The sequence below is a fragment of the Syngnathoides biaculeatus genome, chromosome 7, assembly GCF_019802595.1.
Source record: "Syngnathoides biaculeatus isolate LvHL_M chromosome 7, ASM1980259v1, whole genome shotgun sequence".
Taxonomy (NCBI): Eukaryota; Metazoa; Chordata; class Actinopteri; order Syngnathiformes; family Syngnathidae; genus Syngnathoides; species Syngnathoides biaculeatus.
In genome coordinates this window covers 6,270,270-6,286,169 of record NC_084646.1, presented here as the reverse complement: position 1 = coordinate 6,286,169, position 15,900 = coordinate 6,270,270, and the positions used below count along the sequence as shown (strand labels likewise).

General features: G+C 44.0%; 1 protein-coding gene and 1 long non-coding RNA gene across 10 annotated transcripts in view; one reads left to right on the top strand and one right to left on the bottom strand.

The window, feature by feature from the left end:
- The window catches only part of kita (KIT proto-oncogene, receptor tyrosine kinase a), a 48,497-nt gene extending 44,109 nt beyond the window's left edge, over positions 1 to 4,388 (top strand). The window contains exons 19-22 of the mRNA XM_061824345.1: positions 212 to 323; positions 404 to 503; positions 2,701 to 2,806; positions 4,052 to 4,388. Of these exons, the coding sequence (XP_061680329.1) occupies positions 212 to 323; positions 404 to 503; positions 2,701 to 2,806; positions 4,052 to 4,255 (522 nt within the window). The 3' untranslated portion in view covers positions 4,256 to 4,388. The remainder of the gene's footprint in view (positions 1 to 211; positions 324 to 403; positions 504 to 2,700; positions 2,807 to 4,051) is intronic.
- LOC133503121 (uncharacterized) overlaps positions 1 to 15,900 on the bottom strand; it is a 62,332-nt gene that overhangs the window by 29,489 nt on the left and 16,943 nt on the right. For 5 of the 9 annotated variants that reach the window (XR_009795642.1, XR_009795645.1, XR_009795648.1 and 2 more), the window contains exons 7-9: positions 11,998 to 12,085; positions 11,189 to 11,368; positions 10,991 to 11,077 (exon numbers count right to left, since the gene is read on the bottom strand). This is a non-coding gene — a long non-coding RNA (uncharacterized LOC133503121). Of the gene's footprint in view, positions 1 to 805; positions 1,186 to 2,759; positions 2,786 to 9,391; positions 9,506 to 10,990; positions 11,078 to 11,188; positions 11,369 to 11,997; positions 12,086 to 15,900 lie in introns of those variants that run through there. The other 4 variants (XR_009795655.1, XR_009795654.1, XR_009795657.1 and 1 more) reach the window with 4 other exon arrangements.

Here is a 15,900-nt window from a genome sequence, read left to right as displayed (position 1 = left end):
TGAGTGTGTGGTTTTTAAATCAAGGAGTAATTGTGTTGCGCTCGTAATCGTAACGAGATCAAGTGCACCGACCGGCACACTACTGCGTGAATGAGAGCTTTTCAAAACGTTAAAATGAGTGAACAATAACGTTACTTAGTAAAAAAAAAAAATTGCAGTTTTGCCGGTGGATTTATTCCGACTGAACGTTTTCCATCTTTTGTCAACTCAGGCTCGGCTGCCGGTCAAATGGATGTCCCCGGAGAGCATCTTCGAGTGCGTGTACACGTTTGAGAGCGACGTGTGGTCGTACGGGATCCTGCTGTGGGAGATTTTCTCGCTCGGTATTTGCAGACGTCCTTTATTTTGCTTTGCTCCCCCCCCCCACCCTGTCTTTTCTGACCCCCAGAAATCTTTCGTTCAGGCAACAGTCCTTATCCCGGGATGCCCGTGGACGCCAAGTTCTACAAGCTCATTAAAGAAGGATACAGGCTGGACTCTCCTGAGTTTGCACCTTGTGAAATGTAAGACTGGAAGGAAGTGTTTTTTTTTTTTTCTTTTAAAGGTGTCATGATGGCGAATACTTAATAAAAAAAAAAAGTGTGATTTTTTTTTTCCTATGTCAGCCCACTCTCATCCTGTTCCACTGGCTTAGGCTACTTAACTGTTCATATTTGTTCTACTCTAGAAAACTAGAAGAGCCCCTTAAGTTTATTTAACCATTCGATCTCCACTCTGCGATAACTCTAAAACACATAATGGGTATTAAAAAGCAGTATCATTTATTTGTCCGCACTTTCCAATCGTAAACTGCCTAGATAGAGTGCCACGGATGCATTATCTGCCTTGAGGATGCTCGTGGAAACGTACAGAGAAGGTCAGAAGGAGCTACATTGTGTCTTTGTGGACCTAGAGAAAGCCTATGACAGAGTACCGAGAGAGGAACCCAAGAGGGGAACTGTGGTACTGCATGCGCAAGTCAGGTGTGGCGGAGAAATATGTTACAATTGTACAGGACATGTATGAGGGCAGCAGAACAGCGGTGAGATGTGCCGTAGGTGTGTCAGAAGAATTCAAGGTGGAGGTGGGAGTGCATCAGGGATCCGCGCCAAGTCCCTTCCTGTTTGCGGTAGTAATGGATAGGCTGACAGATGAGGTTAGACTGGAATCCCCTTGGACCATGATGTTTGCAGATGATGTTGTGATCTGCAGTGAAAGCAGGGAGCAGGCAGAGGAACAATTAGAGAGATGGAGGTATGCACTGGAAAGGAGAGGAATGAAGATTAGCCGAAGTAAAACAGAATATATGTGAGGAGTGAAGGAGGAAGAGTGAAGCGATAGCGAGGGTGGACGACTTCAAATACTTGGGGTCAACAATACAGAGCAATGGAGAGTGCGGTAAGGAAGTGAAGAAACGGGACCAAGCGGGGTGGAACAGTTGGCGGAAGGTGTCTGGTGTTCTATGCGACAGAAGAGTCTCCGCTAGCATGAAGGGCAAAGTTTATAAAACAGTGATGAGGCCATGATGTACGGATTAGAGACGTTGGCACTGAAGAGACAACAGGAAGAAGAACTGGAGGTGGCAGAAATGAAGATGTTGAGGTTCTCGCTCGGAGTGAGCAGGTTGGATAGGATTAGAAATGAGCTCATGAGAGGGACAGCCAAAGTTGGATGTTTGGAGACAAGATTAGAGAGCAGACAGAGATGGCTTGGACATGTCCAGAGGCGGGAGAGTGAATATATTGGTAGAAGGATGCTGAGGTTGGAGCTGCCGAGCAAAAGAGGGAGAGGAAGACCAAAGAGAAGGTTTATGGATGTGGTGAGGGAAGACATGAAGACTGCGGGTGTTAGAAAGGAAGACGCACCAGAAAGGCTAAGATGGAAAAAGATGACACGCTGTGGCGATCCCTAACGGGACACGCTGAAAGGAAAAAAGAAGAAGAAGTGGCTGGTAGATGCCATACCACAATTTATGCCTTAACCGGACGAATGTAATACCTCAAATTTGCTTTTTTTTTCCTCGCTAACCAACAAATTAAGATACCCCAATTCATCACTAGATGTGTCATCAAGACTTAATAAATGCCCAACCTCAAATAAATGTCAAAACGTTTTGGCAAAAAAAAAAAAAATTAAAAACATCTTATACAATTGAATTATCTATGGTGTAATCAACAGATGCCATATCTTCCAGTCTATAACTAGATGTCTCATCCTTAAGTCCTTAAATCCTTCAATGAACACCATTCCTCAAGTAGATGTCTCATTTTCCCCAAACTAAACAAATAACTGACAACGATATGGCATATTTTACTGTATTATTCTCCAGTACATCATACCTGATGTGGCTTCCATGTGGAAAATGGATGCCATACCCAATTTCTTGAATTAACATAGGTTCCCTCTGGGGCGGGGTTATTTTTTGTTACCCATGTCATGAAAAAAAAAAAAAATAGCTGTAATTATCTCAATATTTAGACGCTGGCACAAATAAATTAAATGGTGAGCTGGTTCTCTCAATTCAACACATTTGCTAATCAAAACAGCAGCACCCACCAAAGCATGATTTCTAAATATGGAATCTTACTATACATACCGAATGTGAATTATTAAAGCTGACAGGTTCAATGACACTTTCATTTATGTTTGTGAGAGAGTTTTTTTGAATGACTTTAAGATACAGTAATACATAATAATAGCGCATGTCCCGCCGCTCACCAGGTATCAGATCATGCGGTCTTGCTGGGACCCCAACCCCATCCAGAGGCCCTCCTTCAGAAAGGTGGTGGAGCAAATTGAACAGCGGCTGTCAGATGCAACCAAGCATGTAAGTGGAAAACTGGCCAAAATCCAGATCTCAGACACTCAAGAGTCTAAGAATAAGTCTCAAATCAACCGAACCATACCGGGTTATAATAAAAATAAAATATCATTTACCCCTCATATAAATACAAAAGAAATGAAACACGGTAGGAAAATGTAAATGTTCAATGAAACCTAAAATCATTTCCTGAATTTTTCCATCTGCATAATAATTGATCAAACCCTCGTGATTTAATTTTAAGGAACAAACCTTTTAAGTCACAGATATTTTGAATTGAAAAACAAAGTTTTGCACTTTAAAATTATGAATACCTTAAGGATCATTAGGATTCCTTTTTTTGTTTTTTTTTTTTTAACATGAGATGAAAAATTCTCAAAATTTTCCTTGGTTCCCATGTCCGCAAAGTTTTTTTTTGTATTTTTTTTTTTACTTTTAAATTTATCCTACGGACCAAATTGTACCCCCTAGCGTGTGGGTCTCAAACTGGCGGCCCGCGGGCCATTTACGGCCCATGAGATGATATTTTGTGGCCCCCACCTTGATATGAAAGTATAATGGTAGTGCGGCCCTCGAGGTTTACATGGATGGCACTTTTACGAGTGTTGTGCGTGGAGCAGACCAATCACGGCGGGGTAGATGGCTATCGGACGTGTGACATCGACCGGGTTTGAGAAAGTTACAGCAGCGTTGCCAAGAAGTTTTTTTTTTTTGGTTTGTTTTCGAACTTTTACAAAGATAGGATTGAGTTTAATTTGTCATGTCATTTCATTATCCAAGCCGCTTAGCCTCACAAGGGTTACGGGAAAGCTGGCGCCTGTCCCGGCTAGCTTCGGGCAAAAGGCGCACGTCACCCTGAACTGGTCGCTAGTCAGTCGCAGGGCAGATATCAACACCATCTCTGAGCGGGAATCGATCCCACGCTGCCTGCACCAAGGGCGGGCGTGTGTACCACTACACCATCAGTGACTCCTTGTTTTTAATTTCTAATTTAAATTTCACATAAGTCCATGTGTGCCAAGACTCTAGTGGCCCCAAAGTAAATTGAGTTTGAGACCCCTGCCCTCACAGGTGGGTTTTGGTCCACAGACCGTATGTTTGACACCGCTGCTCTAGCCCCTGCTGACCTTTGTCGGGGTCCCCAAAAGACCGGCATCGAACATAAAAAGGCACCCTCACCCATGCTAAGTTCTTTGTTTACAAGCACGCAGTGGAAGCTGATTGGTGCTTTTGTCCCCCCTCCCCCCCCAGATCTATCTGAACTTCAGCTCCAGGCTCATGGTGCCCCCCAGATCCGCCGCCACCACCACAGAGGACGACGACGACGACGAGCCCAGAATTCCGAACACGGCGTTCCAGCCGAGCTCGAACGGAAGCACCGCTCCGACGCAGCCCTTACTGCCCCAGCGCGAGGTCTTCCTGGAAGGCACGGGTCTTGGAGTCCAGAGGGTGTGAGTCCCCCCCCCCCCCCAACTGCCTCTTAAAAGAAGTGCCTCTCATGTTCTGCTACTCCAACAAAACCTTTTAAAACACTGCCATCCACTTAACCCTAACCATTAAAAAAAAGAGACCGCCCCCGCCCTCTGTAAACAATGGCCCTAAATAAACAACCCCCCCCCACCCCCACCCCCACCCCCACCCCCCAACTACTCACAGCCCCAACACTGCCACCACCCTTCGGGGCACCCCAGACAGAACGCAACGCAAGAAGAACATTTTGAAGAACATTCATATGACTTAAAGAAAGAAAGAAACTTAAAGACTTCCAAGGGAGGACAGTTGAAAAAAAACAAAAAGTCAATATTATACATGCTTACATCTATCATAATGATGGTTTTATCAGCTCTCTGAAGTTGCTTCCTTTTTACCATTTTTTTTTTTTTATTTCTTAAACTTTTTATCTCATGTTATTTTTCTGGAAAGGAAAAAGAAAAACAAATGCACTCGAGGCACTTGACATCATTCCATACATCCCGTAGTGCAGCTTTAATTTTATTTTAAGTTTTTTTTTTGTTGTTGTTGTCAGTATTACATGTTTGAAATGAAGGTGATGTTTATTCAGTGTCCAATTATTTTATTTTATTTTTTTTCCAAACGGAGCAACTGGGACGCAGGTTTTTATAAGCTATTATTAAGACAGCTTGATCCAACTTTTGAGGCGAGTTCCAATCGTTCCGTTGCCGCAAAGCCACAGGCCGGGAAAAAAGGCTGCACAACACGGTACTATATGTATAGATAATTTTTTTTTTTACTTTTTTTTTGGGGGGGGTGTAGATAAGTGTTTTTTTTTTTTTTGTTTGTTTGTTTTTGCAAGACGCTGGCTTAGCAGGTGAACATCAAATATTATAATATTCCCTTCTCTTTGTTTACACGCTGGTACTGCCATTTGAGAGATTTTTTTGTTTTGTTTGTTTATTTGTTTATCACCCCGGGAAAGAATCTCGCTGACTTTTTGGGACTTACCGTTCAATGGTCTGGAAATTAGACATTGAACGTTATCGTCATTGTTCCCCGGCCGCACGTTGCTTTCCTCCGTTTCCCCGTTTGAGTCCAGATGTTCGCTGCGCTTCTTTTGTTCCCACCGGGAAAATGTCCTGTTCGTGCGTGTGAACATATGTTTGAGATTGCGAGTGTGTGTGCGCGCGCGTCTCCGAATGATGGAAATAAATATTATCAGTGTATTATGATTATTATTAGTGGGGCCACTGCTATTCTCCGTGATTTTGTCCATGCGTTTACATGACAATGACATTTTGCTTTGCTAATACAGACGATTAAACCTTGCTGCAAATAGCAAAAAAAATGCTAATAATTATATAATCCTATAAATGTTTATAGTGCCCTGTATTAATTGTTTAAACTGAATATTGGACAAACTATGATGCCAAAACACTGCTTTCATTCCAAATTTTGCTCCAACGCAACACACCAGATGAGATGTGTCATTGCAACTGACTTCTTTGACACCAATGACAACTTTCCGATTAGCCAGAGCTTTAACGCCATTTTTGGGATTATTACGCAAAGATTCTCTGAATAAATAAACAGCCCCGAACAGACCGCATTTTTCGTGGCAAATCCTCAAAATAAAAATGAAAAATAAACAATTTTACCTAACAAATAGTTAACTATAGATGACGTTTGGCTAAATTAGGGAAATTAATCAGCAAATAATTGTTATATTTTTGTCAACATTAACAACCAACGGCAGAAAACACCATGTAAATATTAATTTAACAATTGTTGTAACAACAATTCTTTGGAAAGTAAACCAGCTGCGAAGTTCTTCTGTTTTGAGCCAAGTAGTGCAACGATGAACAACAGTGCGATAATCAGACGATCAATAATAAGTTGATCAATAATTTAAAAAAAAAAAAAAAAGTCAAAAATAGAGCGCATCATCATGCGTCTTTTCGACGGGACGTCGCCACCTACAGGCCCGGTTCCACTCTGTGGTTGTCATGTAAACGCTCCCCCCCCAAACGCGATCTTGCCGCTCCACTTTCTGTAAATACCGATTTCATTGTGCAGATTTTGTAATGTCATATAAGCAGGCGACCATGTTCACGAAGACGCGGTACACAGAAACTGTTCATCCACTGCTGGTTTTCTGCGCGTGTACTGTATAACGTTCTCGCCTCGGTAACGGAGCAAAACTCCTTTTCCGACGCATTTCTCATCTGACGGAGTAAAAGAAGAGAATTTTGACTTTTCCCATCCATCGTTGGTATTTATTAAACCCGAGGCTTTACTTAGTTTTGCTGTGTGTAATGTGTCAGTGTAAATAAAATCAAATAAAAAAATGATCTCTATTGAAATGACAATGCGTGGAACTCCTTCCCGTCCTTCTGCACAGGAATTTCAGCACTTAATCCAGCGTGCATGTGTGTGTTGCCGGATGAGTTTGGTTAGTAGCGCATGAGTGCGTGCCAATAGGTGCTAGTCCCCTACAGCGCATGTCACAAGTAATTCCGATAATCTCTTTGTTGTGAAATGGAGCTTAACGGGCTCTTCCTATCGCCAAATGCAAAGACCAGTAGCGTCGACCTTCACCTCTCATTAAATAGGCCGGGCGCAGGTCCCACAAATAAGACACAGTCCATTATTTGGTTCAGCCTGTCGTGCACGTTCGCCGCGAGGTTCTCGTTCCAGCCTGCTGATTTTTAAAGGGGGCCAGTTATGGAAAGTTGACTGTTTTTTTTTTTTTCCTTCTTTTTTAAATCGCTCATATACAAAAAGTTGAATCTCCAGAGTGCCTGGCTTCTCTTCAAGTGTGAAATTGCACAACCGAGTGAAACTTTTGTGAGTTTAGGAATGCCTTTGCTGTGAAATGGACGGGGGGGGGGGGGGGGGGTCCTCGCTATCGCCAAATGCCAAAACCGGTAGCGCGCTAAATTGTCTCAGGTTAATTCACCTTTCATTCAGAATCACGGGAAGAGATAATTGGATCCAGTCTGGCCGCGACGTTTGCAACGAGGTTTTAGTTCCAAATTGCTGGCTTTTAAAGAGTGCATATGGCGGAAGGTTGACTTTTGAACGGCGGTCTCTGGAGTGCTTGCTCACTCTTCAAGTGTGAAGTTTCACAACCCAACAAACAAAAGTTGGTAAGTACGTATGTAAATCATCTACAACTTTTCACAGAGTGGGGCGTGTGAGTACTCGCAAAGCACTTTGCATGGTTACGTGTCGGGCAATTCAGTATTTTCGAGAGAATCACAAGAAGAATCGAATGTGCCAACTCTTGCACGGATGGGAGCTGCAAGGGGCTCTCAAGAGCAGGAAGGGGAATGTTTCAAGAATTTTGTGATTCTGATTCTTTTAGTGTTATTGCTTATGGATTCAAGACGGTGGCACTGAAGAAACAACAGCGATCAGAACCAGAGGTAGCAGAAATGAAGATGTTGAGGTTCTCGCTCGGAGTGAGCAGGTCGGATAGGATTGGAAATGAGCTCATTAGAAGGACAGCAAAAGTTGGATGGTTTTGGAGACAAGGTTAGAGAGAGACGACTTCGATGGTTTGGACGTGTCCAAGGGTGAAAGAGTGAGTATATTGGTAGAAAGGTGCTGAGGATGGAGCTGTCAGGCAAAAGAGTGACAGGAAAACCACAGAAAAGGTTGATGGATGTTGTGAGGGAGTACATGAAGACTGCGGGTGTTAAAAAGGAAGATGCACCAGATAGGCTAAGATGGAAAAAGATGACAAGCTGTGGCGACCCCTAACAGGACAAGCTGAAAGGAAAAGAAGAAGAAGCATATGGATTCAATTCCTTATCACTGATTCTCATTGGATGAGGAAATGAAAACAAATATTGTCAACTTTGGACGGAAGATACAGCGTTTTCTTGTCTACCTTAAAAGATATCAGTAACTTAGAAAACTGTCTGGTTCCATTCCTGTTCACAGTCAAGACCTGTCCCCCCCACCCCAAGGTGGAGGAAGGTGATTCTCTCATCCACCGGTACAGGTGCTGAGACGTGGGGGTAATAGGTATACTGTACCTACACCTATTCGACGCCGGTTAGAGTGGGCCAGTCCAGGGTGGACGAGAGTCCAATCCCTCTCAAGATGACTGGTTCCAGAGTCCAAGCCATGTAGGGAGGGAAGCTCAACTATGTCGTTTTAGAACTTTTCGACCCAGCTAAGGCTCCTTCCCTGCCAGGTAAATGACGTTCCACGCCGATGTCCCTGCCTTTATCAAACTGCACCCGACCCCCGTGTCCCCACAAGAAGGAGCGACCCACGTTACCCTTTCGGCCAGGTCCCACGGATGCAGGCCCGACCGCCGAGTGCTCTCCTTAGAGCCCCACCTCCGGGGATAGTTTGGAGGGTGGGCAGCGACACGTGTGCGGTCAATGCAAAACGTCTTCCAGTATTTCTAAACGTCATTGGGGTCTTCGGAGCCGTGCTTTGTCTGGTCCCTCTCCTGTTTGCCACGGGTGACCCCTGCCAAGGGCGTAAAGCCCCAGACAACTGAGCTCCGAGGATCACTGGGACACACAAATCCCCCCCACCGCAATAAGTTCACAGCAAAAGGAGGGGACAAATCTTCCGCTGAAAAAGAACTTCCACACCATTATAGAAAACCACTTTTTCGGAACTGTCACCTCCAGAGAGAGTCAGCACCTCCGGCCCAAAAATATTTTTATCCTCCTCGCTCTTTCTTGAGCCCTCCCGTGACGTGAGCCCCTATCACGGCTGAGAACGAGGAGGTTTAAGCTGCTGAGGCCTGGTCGAAACTGGTTCTTTTTTGTGTGTGTGTGGGGGGGGGGTGGAGGAACTGAAAAGCGGAATTGTCAGCCAAACAAGCAAGCACTATACAGGAACTGATTCTCAAAAAGAACCATTTCTTTAGTTCCCATTCTTATTAGAGTCTCCAGTGACACCAGAAAGAGTCACTAGTTCAGTTCCTCGTCATGTTTTGGGAAAACAAAGTTAATAATCGTGAACATTTGTGACAAAGTCACTAAGTTAGAAAATGTGTTCACTTTCAGTCCAGCAGAAGGAAAAACTGCACGTTTACATTAGACTAAACCGCCTCATCAAAACTAATTTTGGATCATTTAGGTATTTTGCCAAAAACTGATCACTGACCTTAGCAGTATATCCATCCATCCATTTTCTTAGCCACTTATCCTCACGAGGGTCGCGGGGAGTGCTTGACCCTATTCCAGGTGTCGTCGGGCAGGAGGCGGGGTACACCCTGAACTGGTTGCCAGCCAATCGCAGGGCACATGGAGACAAACAGTCGCACTCATAATCAAACCTATGGGCAATTTGGAGCGTCCCATTAATGTTTCTTGCTTTTGGGTTGTGGGGGGAAACCGGAGTGCCCGGAGAAAACCCACGCATGCACAGGGAGAACATGCAAACTCCACACCTGGAGGCCTGGGATTGAACTCAGGACCTAAGAACTGTGAGGGTGACGCTTTACCACCTACGGCACTGTGCCGCCTTCAGTGGTAAACAATTGAGGAAAAACAGAAGGAGCAATGCCGTCCTAGGTGATTTTATCAAAAATGAACGCGCTGTTCTAGATTATATACAAAAAGAAAAAGAAGTAATTAAAAAAAGAAAAGGGTTGAATGTTATGTGATTTGTGACTCCTTCCTGCTCTGCACTCGTCGGCTCCGGCCAGCTCCGGCCCAGAAAGTGGACATCTGGAGCTGAGGGGAAGGTTGCGAGCATGACGACGGCTCAATCGCGCGTGGGTTAGCATTCATTGTTTTCACAAAGGAGCCGATAAGAGATCAGGAAGGAAATCCTGCCATTCAACGTCTGGTTTACACCCCCCCCCCCCCAAGCCCCCACCAGGAAGAGTCAGTCATTAAGGGATTGCGGTAACGGCGTCATGACGCTTCATTAAAACGAGAAGACAGAACATGTCCGTTCAATACCTCCCGCCTGCACGCCTAAACCCTCTGTTCATAAAAACCAGCCCGATCTTTCACGAAACCACATTCATAACATGCACTCTTTGTAATAACTGATCATACGCAACATCAGGTCTGAGCGTTCCTCGAGGGAAATCACAGATAAAAGGAAAGTCACGCAAATGAAAATGTTCCAGTGCGAGGAAGCGGACCGGGACGTTATTAATACAGACAATTACACCACAGTTTTGTTTTTTTACATAATAGACTTGGAATGAAACACTCATGTGAGCCTCCATTGGGCCTCTTCTGTGAAAGCTCGCAAGATCAAAACTTAGATTTGATTTTCGCTAGCTTCTTTATTTCATACCAACGTTTCTAAGTAGCATCCCCCCCCCAATATATTTTGACTCCAAATGTAATCCCGATCCGACGATATAACCATCCTCCGTTAATTTGAGCACAATCAGAACAGCTAAAATTGCAGCTATTAGCTTTTATGATTTATGTTATGTTTACTCGCTGGGGTTTTGGATTAAGACACAATCTGCAAAGCAAAAATGTGCAAATATCAAACACCAACCTAAATTTGTTTTATAACTTCTTATAGTAATACAGTAAAGCCCTGCAAATCTGCAATATCGAGAGACTATATCAAAACATTTTATAGTATTACCTCTCCTAGACAAACTAAACTCTTATTTAAATAACTTGTACAGATTGCAAATTTATTTGCTTAAAAAAAAAAAAAAAAAACTACAAGCATCAAAAAAATAAATTAATGTAAAAAAATAAATAATTGAGAAAATTATGCACCTACAGCTTTTATTGTAGTTTTTGTAGACATCCTGTTCCTGTACGTGTCTTCAAGAGGCAGGGTCTGGCGGGTCATGTGACGTCAGCGTCCCTGAAATTAGATTAAATCAATATTTTGGAGTCAACTGTGATATCGTGGGAAATCACTGTAGTTTTATTCATTATGCTATTTTAGCTAATTGGTGTATTATTCTTCATTTACCTATGCCAACGACATATAGTGGCCTGCCAAGCATTTCCGAGCCACTTATCCTCACAAGGGTGGCTGGAGTGCCGGAGCTTATCCTAGCTAACATCGGGCTAAAGACAGGTGACACCCAGGACTGGTCGCCAGTGAGTCACAGGGCACACCATCAGTGAGCGGGAATCGATCCCACGCCGCCTGCACCAAAGTCAGGCGTGTGAACCACTACAACATCAGCGACTCTGCAGCCCCACAATTCTATGCTAATGCTAACATCAGCGTATAGCCATGCAAAGTGAACGTTAGCAAGAACAAAAGTGTCATGATGTATTTACAAGAGCGTATATTGTGAAAATGTGTAAATATGTTGTATGTTTTAATTTCCAAGTTTCATTTACTTGTAGAAATAAAGTATTCAGACTCCAAATCAAATGCTAATGTTAGCCACTGCCAAAACATTGCATGTGCATTAGCTCATTAGCTGGTATGGCTTGTAAATTTCCAAGCTCTATTTTGTCCCTCCAGTAGTATTAAATCTAAAAAAGGTATCCAAATTCCAAACATAATGCTAACGTTAACCTCCATCCCATTTTCACGAAAGTTAGCACGCTTCTGAGCGCTCCAGTACATTAGCTTTTACGCCATGTCATCAGCTTGTATGATGTGCGGATTTGTGTAAATATGTACGTTTTCATTCCCAGCTTTGATTTTGTCCCTAAAGTAGTAGAAAAATGTACTGCTAATGCTAACATTAGCATCCAGCAAGTTGTTTCCTCCCCCCTGCCATTTTCCTCAACTGCTCTGGTGTCATGCGAGAAAACGTTAACCTGTGTGTTGCGGCAGCTCAACTGCTCCGCTCGACTTGCGGTCGTAAATTTGCCCGGCGTGTCACTCTCCTTCCGAGCGGTTAAACGTCTTCAAGGAAAGAAGGAAACGGTTAGAGAAAGAAACAACTGAGTTCTGTGAGCAATAGAACATGTCGCAAGCAAGCGAACGGGGCATGCTAGCATCTTTAGCCACCTGGCCGTTTTTCACACGGTTTGCGGCGATCCGGTCGTTAGGTCACCGCTACAAAGGGAATTTTATGTATTTACAATAATAGGAACTGAAAATATAAATGTGTTATGGTAGTACAGGTGTAGAGCGTTGGTCACACAAATTTGAGGACCGGGGTTCAAATTCCGGCCCTGCCTGTGTGGAGTTTGCATGTTCTCGCTGTGTCTGCTTGGGTTTTCTCCGGGCACTCCGGTTTCCTCCCACATCCCAAAAAATTACATTTATTGGACACTCTAAATTGATTGTGAGTCTCACTGTTTTCTGTCTCTTTGTGTGGCCTGTGATTGGTTGGCAAGCACTTCAGGGCGTGCACCGCCTCCTACCCGAGGACAGCTGGGATTGGCTCCAGCACACTCGCGACCCTTGTGAGGATAAATGGCTCAGAAAATGGATGGCGGAAAATAATCATGGCTTCATGTGTCAATCATGCACCATGCGACATAAATGGGTTCCAATAATACTGCGATATATCAATATTTTCATCAGTCTTGCCAACATCTGATAGTTTTCAATGGAGCAATTGTGGCACTTTCTAGAGGTAACTGGTAGATTCAAATGAAAAAGTGTGACTTTTTTTTGTTCTTAATAAAGATGAACAATTCTCAAAAGCATCCTTAGAGCTGGAATTGAACCAGCAACCTGAGGACTTGAGCTTGAAACCTCAACGGTCCTCCACTGCTCAGAACGAGCTATCAAAGGACTTCAGCAGACGTTGGTCTCACGTTCTAAATATGTAAATGAGTGTACCAAATTGCAATTAAATGACAAATCCATCCGTTTTCTTAGCCGCTTATCATCACAAGGGTCGCGGGGAGTGCCGGAGCCTATCCCAGCTGTCAACGGGCACGAGGCGGGGTACACCCTGAACTAGTTTCTGGCCAATCGCAGGGGAAACTATTTTTAAAAGGTTTTAGTCATGTGACATTTCTGCACGCAAGCAGTGTTGCCTTATGATGGGCTTCTTTCTGGGAAAACAATGTGAAAACTGTTCCGCTCAAGTCGTGTTTCCTACCGAGAATTCAAACCCACTGCGCTTTTTCGAGAAAATGCTCACAGGTGGTCCGGAAAAAGTCGCAAACCAAATTCCTAAATCTAGTTCCCCCCTGCGTTTAGAGTCACATTGCTAGTGCCGGTACTGCAGGTCAAGAAATAGTAAATATGAGTCAAATGATTTTCATTTCGATGAAATAGGTGGAGACCATTTTGATTTGAAACGCATAATACAATACTTCCTGTGATATGCAAGGCGGGGGATGGCGGGGTCCGCTTTACCAACAAGTTTGAGAAACTCTGCTTCATTCGGTGTCCGCGTTTATTTGAGCGACTTTTGGACTCACGCGTAGCATGTGAGGCGGCGTCACAAGTGCGGGTCACAATGTTTCAACCATAAGACTTTAACAGTATGAATGCTGGCTATTGTAGCGCAGACATCAAGTCGACGTATGGGGTGGGGGAGAAAAAAATACGATGTAATATTTTTATTTTTGCGTGGCAATATGGAGGCCGCATATGGCTTTGTTAACGGGTCACTTCCCATTTTTTTGCTCAAGCTGCACAGGAAACTGAGACCTGTGAGGTGTTGCTGTGGCTTGGCAAGACCCCTAGAGGTGGGAGTTAAGAAGGTGGGGGCTGGGGGTCTACCTGGGGTACACTAGGGGGGAACCTTCTGTGAGGGAAGGGAACGGTCCCTCAACAGATGGCTGCGCCAAAACCGCGACTAGCCCGATCTGTCGAAAGAGCGACTGGAAGACTTGATTTAATGTATTACGGAGATTACTTTGGAAAGGTTACATTTTCGAAGTTACCCTTTTGAAAATTGAATAGCAGTATTACTATTACTTTCGCAATGTAATCTTATTACTTGCATTGGATTACTCGTTCATTACTTTTTGTGAATTTGAACGAATCCCTCAACAGGATTTGTGGATGTTTCCTTCCCCCAAAAAGTGGATTAAAGAGTAAATATCATTGTTTTGAAATGAACCAAATATGTATTCATTACACAAACAATAATCAAAAACAAAATGTGATGAAGTGTAAATATATAATGCAAATTGTGTTTGTTGCATCCATCCATTTTCTACTGCTTCTCCGGATCAGGTCGCAGGGGAAGTAGCTTCAGCAGGGGTATCCAGACTTCCCTTACCCCAGCCACTTCTTCCAGGTCTTCCGGAGGGAACCCGAGGTGTTCCCAAGCCAGCCGAGAGACAAAGTCTCTCCAGTGTGTCCTGGGTTGTTTTCGGGGTCTCTTTCCGGTGGGACATGCCCGGAACACTTCACCAGGGAGGCGTCCGGGAGGCATCTGAATCAGATGGTGTCCGGGCTGGAAATAGGGTGAGAAGCTCGGTCATCCGGGTCGGGCTCAGTGTCGAGCCACTACTCTTCCGCATTGAGAGGAGCCAGATGAGGTGGCTGGGGCATCTGATTCGGATGCCTCCCGGACACCTCCCTGGTGAGGTGTTCCGGGCATGTTCCACCGGAAAGAGACCCCGGGGACAACCCAGGACACGCTGGAGAAACGTCTCTCGGGATCCCCCCCAGAAGAGCTGGAAGAAGTGGCTGGGGGAAAGGGAAGTCTGGGTATCCCTGCTGAAGCTACTTCCCCTGCGACCCCACCCGGAAAAGTGGCAGAAAATGGATGGCTGGATCTTTGCTATTGTTTGTTTGTTTTTTTTTCCTTGTATAATAATTATAAACTTTTGATCATTGTTTTTAGCAGACTTTTTTTCCTATTCTGGCTTTTGTGAAATAGCATCCTCGTTAATCCGCCCGGACGGAAATCAACAAAAGCGTTGCACGCGGAGCTCACTGGACTCCATTGTGGTGTGCACATACAACGAAACTGGAGATTTTAAAAAAAAAAGAAAAAAAGAACTGGATACCACCACTCTCATCCTCAATATTTGATAAGTGGACAGGACAGGAGAGGCGATAGCCTTTTTGTTCAGTGGAAATCGGCTCAATGGACACACTGACCGCAGGGGAGGGATTGTGTTCATGAGTCAAAGTTGTTCCGTAAAGAAACTTCTACGCTGTTTTTCCAGTACACGTAATACGGATGCAACATATCCGCACTATAATAAATTATATTCCCAACAAATATGCGCTATAGGCGAGGAGCGAGAGGGGATGCCCACTCTCGTGTTGATCAATTCGGACTTTAAGTTAATTCCATTTGAAAAATAAATCACATCACACCAATCCTTGGGGATGTTTAAGTCAGACCGAGGGAAATACTGATTACTGAGACGTCTCAGCTCATCAGTACTACACTAATATTCATTCCATCGGGAGGATAAAGAATTTATGACTCTAGTCTACATGTATGGTATTGCTGCACCATTTGTGTTGAATCTATTGCATAAAGGACTACTACATTGCAACAACTATGCCATTTAGCATTAGCATTAATACAGAGCATTAATGCTGAGTACATTTGCAAAGGAAATACCATTTGGTACATACATACGCCGCAGCTGTGTCAAAGCCACAAGTGCCCACATTGAAACACGAGATATTTACAAAGAAAGACGGTACACAGAAAGAGTTTAACGCTAATGCTAGCGGTAGCGCTAACAGGGTCGGTTAAAATAAAACCTACCAGTAAATATCGCTGAGATACGCCAGTTAACACACCAGTAACACCCTAGCACAGCGCTAACGCTAGCGCAGCA